This window comes from Narcine bancroftii, chromosome 3, assembly GCF_036971445.1.
Source record: "Narcine bancroftii isolate sNarBan1 chromosome 3, sNarBan1.hap1, whole genome shotgun sequence".
Taxonomy (NCBI): Eukaryota; Metazoa; Chordata; class Chondrichthyes; order Torpediniformes; family Narcinidae; genus Narcine; species Narcine bancroftii.
Window position 1 is genome coordinate 235,952,726 of NC_091471.1, and position 7,498 is coordinate 235,960,223.

The window sequence follows — 7,498 nt, forward strand, 5'->3', positions numbered from 1 at the left end:
GGCATCTCCACACAGTATCATCCATCTTCAGCTGAGGGGCAATTCCAGAATACATCCATGCGTCAGCCATCTTACAACTCCGCACTGTGACTGCATGGTGGCCATCTTGGTCTGAGGGCAATTCCGTATTTCGTTTGGGCGGCAGCCATCTTAGACTGAAGGGCAATTCCAGACTCTGTCTCGGCGTTGGCCATCTTGGTCTGAGGGGCATCTCTGCACTGCATTCACACAGCAGCCACCTTCGGCTGAGGGACAATTCCGGACTGCGTCCATGATTCGGCCATCTTGGTCTGAGGGGCAATTCCGCACTGCATCTGCGGAGCAGCGGTGGGCGGGTCGGACATCTTCGGTGTGCGGGACAAACACGCAGTCACCATCTTTGTCCGGAGCATGGAAGCCACGTCAACAAATAAATTAAAATGTTCCACCGGCGCCTTTCGGAGGATTTTCTACATTTAATGTAGGACGTGAGAGCGCCTAAGGGAAGAGAAATAGACAAGAAGGAATTATTGGCCTCGGCTTTTGGGCGGGAAACATTTGAGACGCGTGACCTGGCCACCAACACATCTGATACCGTAGCTGCCAGTAGAGCAGCGACGCATGTTTTATACTGGCAGGAGACGGGCTTCACTTCGGGGATCCGCCTTTGCGTCGCCATCTTTGAAGCAACCGGAAGCTGTTTTGAACATCTTTGAACGAGACGCCAAACAATATCGACGTCTGCAGGAACACTATGGCAACGCCTTGAACGGGCCGGTGTTTTGGCTGACGTCATGGCGTCTAAATCGCCATTTGTGAGACGAAATTGTGAAGACAAGGGTGTCGCCATCTTTAATGCAAGCCTATTCGGGGAAAGGTGGCCACTGTGGGATGCAGCCATCTTCATGCAGGATCCCCTTTCCCTTGTTGACCGAATGAAGCAGGGAGGGCTCCGTCATGTTTGAGCCAGGCACGACCGGCGGGCCATTGGGCAGCGGAAGAGGCGGAACTTCTGGCGGGCGCCGCCGAGATAGAAGGTGCCCACGGCCGCCATGCCGAGGAGAGCGCGGCTTCGACCCCGCGTCCGCTCCCGGGCCCGGGCCCCCTTGTCGCCACCTAGCTGCTGCGTCCCCGGCTGCCCAGCCGTACCTGGCCGCCGCCTCCACCGTTGCCCCACAGCCTTGGCCTCCGCCAGCGCTGGCTCCAGGCCATCGTCGGCCGCCGGCCCGAGCCCGAGCGCAGGAAGTGCAGCCTCCAGCTGCAGGTCAGCCAGGGTCAAAGGGCAGGGGTGGCAGGGTCAAAGAGGAACGAGTGGGGTCAAGGGGCCTGAGAGCAGGGTCAAAGGGGAGGGTCATGGGAGGTCAGGGTCATAGAGGAAAAGGCATTGGGGTAGCAGGTCAAAGGGGATGGGATGGTAGGAATACATGGTCAGGGGACAGTGGAAGGTCAAAGGTGAGAGATTATTGAGACACAGTCCATGGAGACACGGGGTTAAAGAGGGTGGATGGCTCACAAAGCTTGAGAGTCGAAGGGCGACAGTGTGAAAGGGGAGGGGACAAAGGGCAGACCACAAAAGAGGGTCAAGGGGGGAGTGTTCATTAGGGAGAGGGTCAAAGTGGTTGGAGGCGAAGGTTAAGGATGGGTGAACAGTCAAAGGGCAGGGGGTGAGGTTTCAGAGAATGAGGTCAAGAGGCAGAATTGGGAAGAACATGGGCCAATGGACCGAGGATTGGGGTTCAGGGGAACAGGAGTAGGAGAGGCATAAAAGGGTGATTGGATAAAGGGGAACATGGTCGGGTAGCAGAAGATGGGAAATGGGAGAGATGATAGGGGAGCTGAATTGTTTTGGTGAATATGGAATTATTGCCTCGCTCCTTCCCCACTCTCTCTCTCTCTCTCTCCTCCTCCCCCTCCCCTCTCTCCTCCCCCCCCGCTCTCCTCCCCCCCGCTCTCCTTCCCCCCCGCTCTCCTTTCCCCCCGCTCTCCTTCCGCCTGCTCTCCTTCCCCCCGCTCTCCTCCCCCCCGCTCTCCTCCCCCCCGCTCTCCTCCCCCGCTCTCCTCCCCCCGCTCTCCTCCCCCCCGCTCTCCTCTCCCCCCGCTCTCCTCTCCCCCCGCTCTCCTCTCCCCCCGCTCTCCTCTCCCCCCGCTCTCCTCTCCCCCCGCTCTCCTCTCCCCCCGCTCTCCTCTCCCCCCGCTCTCCTCTCCCCCCGCTCTCCTCTCCCCCCGCTCTCCTCTCCCCCCGCTCTCCTCTCCCCCCGCTCTCCTCTCCCCCGCTCTCCTCTCCCCCGCTCTCCTCTCCCCCCGCTCTCCTCTCCCCCCGCTCTCCTCTCCCCCGCTCTCCTCTCCCCCGCTCTCCTCTCCCCCCGCTCTCCTCTCCCCCGCTCTCCTCTCCCCCCGCTCTCCTCTCCCCCCGCTCTCCTCTCCCCCCGCTCTCCTCTCCCCCCGCTCTCCTCTCCCCCCGCTCTCCTCTCCCCCCGCTCTCCTCTCCCCCCGCTCTCCTCTCCCCCGCTCTCCTCTCCCCCGCTCTCCTCTCCCCCCGCTCTCCTCTCCCCCCGCTCTCCTCTCCCCCCGCTCTCCTCTCCCCCCGCTCTCCTCTCCCCCCGCTCTCCTCTCCCCCCGCTCTCCTCTCCCCCCGCTCTCCTCTCCCCCCGCTCTCCTCTCCCCCCGCTCTCCTCTCCCCCCGCTCTCCTCTCCCCCCGCTCTCCTCCCCCCCCGCTCTCCTTCCCCCCTGCTCTCTCTCATTCCCCCTCTTTTTCCATCCCCTCCTTCTCCCCACTTCTCTCCCTTCCCCCCTCTCTCCCACAGAGACTCCGGCACCCACTGATCTGCTCAGCACACTTTCGGCCGGGGAGCCAGTCACGGCGCAGACGCTGCCGTCCATTTTTGCCGAGACCCCCTTGGAGCCGCCCGAGGAGATGGTGGAGGAGCCAACGGCGTCAGGGTCAGAGCCCGGAGGGGCCGAAGGGGAGGGGGCACGGGGTCGGATCGGGGATCTCGTCCTGGCGGCTGAGCTGATGGAGATGGTGAATGAGACAGTGCAGCACGTGCAGAAGGAGGCGCACTTCGAGGAGGCGTTTGGGCACGACCACGGGGCCTACGTGCTGCCTGACGACCCGGCCATCCTGACAAAGATGGTGAAGGAGATGCAGGAAACGGTGCACGCGCAGAGCTGGCGACTGTCAGTGTTGCAGCACGAGCTGGCATCCACGCTAGCGCTGTACAAGGAGCTGAAGGTCAGCATGAGGACCCGCCCACTTCCCACCCCTGCTCCTCCCACCTTCCGACCCCAACCCTCCTCCCCCCACAGCTCCGCCAGCCCCGACCCCCGATCCTCCCGACCCCCGATCCTCCCGACCCCGATCCTCCCGACCCCCGATCCTCCCGACCCCCGATCCTCCCGACCCCCGATCCTCCCGACCCCGATCCTCCCGACCCCCGATCCTCCCGACCCCCGATCCTCCCGACCCCCCACTCTCCCGACCCCCCACCCTCCCGACCCCCCACCCTCCCGACCCCCCACCCTCCCGACCCCCCACCCTCCCGACCCCCCACCCTCCCGACCCCCCACCCTCCCGTACCACTCAACTCCTGTCCTGTGCTACCATGCTCCTCCAGTCCCACGCATCTCCCATCCCGCACTCCTCCCGACATGCGCTCCTCTTCTCACGCTCCTCTCTTTTCGCGCTCTTCCCGTCCCCGACTCCTCCCGTCCACCGCACCTCCCATCCCCCGCTCCTCTACATCTCTCGACTCGGCTCCTCTACTCATACAGACCCTCGCCCCTCTACAACTCCTGTCCCTCGCCCCTCTACAACCCCTGTCCCTCGCCCCTCTACAACCCTGTCCCTCGCCCTTCTACAACCCCTGTCCCTCGCCCCTCTACAACCCCTGTCCCTCGCCCCTCTACAGCTCCTGTCCCTCGCCCCTCTACAGCTCCTGTCCCTCGCCCCTCTACAGCTCCTGTCCCTCGCCCCCTCTACAACTCCTGTCCCTCGCCCCTCTACAACTCCTGTCCCTCGCCCCTCTACAACTCCTGTCCCTCGCCCCTCTACAACTCCTGTCCCTCGCCCCTCTACAACTCCTGTCCCTCGCCCCTCTACAAGCCCTAACCCTCGCCCCTCTACAACCCCTGTCCCTCGCCCCTCTACAACCCCTGTCCCTCGCCCCTCTACAACCCCTGTCCCTCGCCCCTCTACAACCCCTGTCCCTCGCCCCTCTACAACCCCTGTCCCTCGCCCCTCTACAACCCCTGTCCCTCGCCCCTCTACAACCCCTGTCCCTCGCCCCTCTACAGCTCCTGTCCCTCGCCCCTCTACAACTCCTGTCCCTCGCCCCTCTACAACTCCTATCCCTCGCCCCTCTACAACTCCTGTCCCTCGCCCCTCTACAACTCCTGTCCCTCGCCCCTCTACAACTCCTGTCCCTCGCCCCTCTACAACTCCTGTCCCTCGCCCCTCTACAACTCCTGTCCCTCGCCCCTCTACAAGCCCTAACCCTCGCCCCTCTACAACCCCTGTCCCTCGCCCCTCTACAACCCCTGTCCCTCGCCCCTCTACAACTCGTCCCTCGCCCCTCTACAACCCCCGTCCCTCGCCCCTCTACAACCCCCGTCCCTCGCCCATCTACAACCCCCGTCCCTCGCCCCTCTACAACCCCCGTCCCTCGCCCCTCTACAACCCCCGTCCCTCGCCCCTCTACAACCCCCGTCCCTCGCCCCTCTACAACCCCTGTCCCTCGCCCTCTACAACCCCTGTCCCTCGCCCCTCTACAACTCCTGTCCCTCGCCCTCTACAACCCCTGTCCCTCGCCCCTCTACAACCCCTGTCCCTCGCCCCTCTACAACCCCTGTCCTCGCCCCTCTACAACCCCTGTCCCTCGCCCCTCTACAACCCCTGTCCCTCGCCCCTCTACAACCCCTGTCCCTCGCCCCTCTACAACCCCTGTCCCTCGCCCCTCTACAACCCCTGTCCCTCGCCCCTCTACAACCCCTGTCCCTCGCCCCTCTACAACCCCTGTCCCTCGCCCCTCTACAACCCCTGTCCCTCGCCCCTCTACAACCCCTGTCCCTCGCCCCTCTACAACCCCTGTCCCTCGCCCCTCTACAACCCCTGTCCTCGCCCCTCTACAACCCCTGTCCCTCGCCCCTCTACAACCCCTGTCCCTCGCCCCTCTACAACCCCTGTCCCTCGCCCCTCTACAACCCCTGTCCCTCGCCCCTCTACAACCCCTGTCCCTCGCCCCTCTACAACCCCTGTCCCTCGCCCCTCTACAACCCCTGTCCCCCGCCCCCCCCCAGCCCCCGTCCCCCACCCCCCCCCAGCCCCCGTCCCCCGCCCCCCCCCAGCCCCGTCCCCCGCCCCCCCCAAGCCCCCGTCCCCCGCCCCTCCCCAGCCCCCGTCCCCCACACCCTCTCTCCTCCCCATCCACTGCTTACTCTTCCTCTCACCCCTTTCTGTGCTCCCACCATCTCCCCTCAACCCCCATTGCACCCTCTATTCCCATCTCTGGTGAGCAGAATGAGAAATAAACCCAGATTCCACCTCTCCATCTCTGCCCCTCTCTCACCTCCTCATCCCCTTTCTCTCCCGTCCCCATCTCTCTCTCTCCCGTCCCCATCTCTCTCCCATCCCCATCTCTCTCTCCCGTCCCCATCTCTCTCTCCGTCCCATCTCTCTCTCTCCCGTCCCCATCTCTCTCTCTCTCCCGTCCCCATCTCTCTCTCTCTCCCGTCCCCATCTCTCTCTCTCTCCCGTCCCCATCTCTCTCTCTCTCCCGTCCCCATCTCTCTCTCTCTCCCGTCCCCATCTCTCTCTCTCTCCCGTCCCCCCATCTCTCTCTCTCTCTCCCGTCCCCATCTCTCTCTCTCTCCGTCCCCATCTCTCTCTCTCTCCCGTCCCCATCTCTCTCTCTCTCCCGTCCCCATCTCTCTCTCTCTCCCGTCCCCATCTCTCTCTCTCTCCCGTCCCCATCTCTCTCTCTCTCCCGTCCCCATCTCTCTCTCTCTCCCGTCCCCATCTCTCTCTCTCCCGTCCCCATCTCTCTCTCTCCCGTCCCATCTCTCTCTCTCTCCGTCCCCATCTCTCTCTCCCGTCCCCATCTCTCTCTCTCTCCCCGTCCCCATCTCTCTCTCTCTCCCGTCCCCATCTCTCTCTCTCCCGTCCCCATCTCTCTCTCTCTCCCGTCCCCATCTCTCTCTCTCTCCCGTCCCCATCTCTCTCTCTCCCGTCCCCATCTCTCTCTCTCCCGTCCCATCTCTCTCTCTCCCGTCCCCATCTCTCTCTCTCCCGTCCCATCTCTCTCTCTCCCGTCCCATCTCTCTCTCTCCCGTCCCCATCTCTCTCTCTCCCGTCCCCATCTCTCTCTCTCCCGTCCCCATCTCTCTCTCTCCCGTCCCCATCTCTCTCTCTCCCGTCCCCATCTCTCTCTCTCCCGTCCCCATCTCTCTCTCTCCCGTCCCCATCTCTCTCTCTCCCGTCCCCATCTCTCTCTCTCCCGTCCCCATCTCTCTCTCTCCCGTCCCCATCTCTCTCTCTCCCGTCACAATCTCTCTCCCGTCCCCATCTCTCTCTTCCCGTCCCCATCTCTCTCTCTCTCCCGTCCCCATCTCTCTCTCTCTCCCGTCCCCATCTCTCTCTCTCTCCCGTCCCCATCTCTCTCTCTCTCCCGTCCCCATCTCTCTCTCTCTCCCGTCCCCATCTCTCTCTCTCTCCCGTCCCCATCTCTCTCTCTCTCCCGTCCCCATCTCTCTCTCTCTCCCGTCCCCATCTCTCTCTCTCCCGTCCATCTCTCTCTCTCCCGTCCCCATCTCTCTCTCTCTCCCGTCCCCATCTCTCTCTCTCCCTCCCCATCTCTCTCTCTCTCCCGTCCCCATCTCTCTCTCTCTCCCGTCCCATCTCTCTCTCTCTCCCGTCCCCATCTCTCTCTCTCTCCCGTCCCCATCTCTCTCTCTCCCGTCCCATCTCTCTCTCTCCCGTCCCCATCTCTCTCTCTCCCGTCCCCATCTCTCTCTCTCTCCCGTCCCCATCTCTCTCTCTCTCCCGTCCCCATCTCTCTCTCTCTCCCGTCCCCATCTCTCTCTCTCCCGTCCCCATCTCTCTCTCTCTCCCGTCCCATCTCTCTCTCTCTCCCGTCCCCATCTCTCTCTCTCCCGTCCCATCTCTCTCTCTCCGTCCCCATCTCTCTCTCTCCCGTCCCATCTCTCTCTCTCTCCCGTCCCCATCTCTCTCTCTCCCGTCCCCATCTCTCTCTCTCCAATCCCCATCTCTCTCTCTCCCATCCCCATCTCTCTCTCCCGTCCCCCCTCTCTTTCCCCCCCTCCAATCCCCTGTCCCTCCCTCTCTCCCCCATCCCCCTTTCTCCCCTCCTGTCCCCACCATGCTATCCCCCTCCATTCCCCCCCCCCCTCATGGTCCCCCCCCGCTCTCTCTCTCCTCCCCCCACCCCCCATGTCCAGGAACGTTATGAGAAAGAGCGTAGCACCCTGTCCCTGGAACTGACCTCGCAGGTCAGTGAGCTGCGA

The 7,498-nt window shown here is 63.6% G+C and overlaps 1 protein-coding gene across 1 annotated transcript in view; it reads left to right on the forward strand.

Annotated features, from left to right (window-relative positions):
- Window positions 1-2,831: 2,831 nt before the first annotated feature.
- Window positions 2,832-7,498, forward strand: part of LOC138756794 (uncharacterized) — a 10,422-nt gene continuing 5,755 nt past the window's right edge. The window contains exons 1-2 of the mRNA XM_069923183.1: window positions 2,832-3,212; window positions 7,433-7,494. Coding sequence (XP_069779284.1) covers window positions 2,895-3,212; window positions 7,433-7,494 — 380 coding nt within the window. The 5' untranslated portion in view covers window positions 2,832-2,894. The remainder of the gene's footprint in view (window positions 3,213-7,432; window positions 7,495-7,498) is intronic.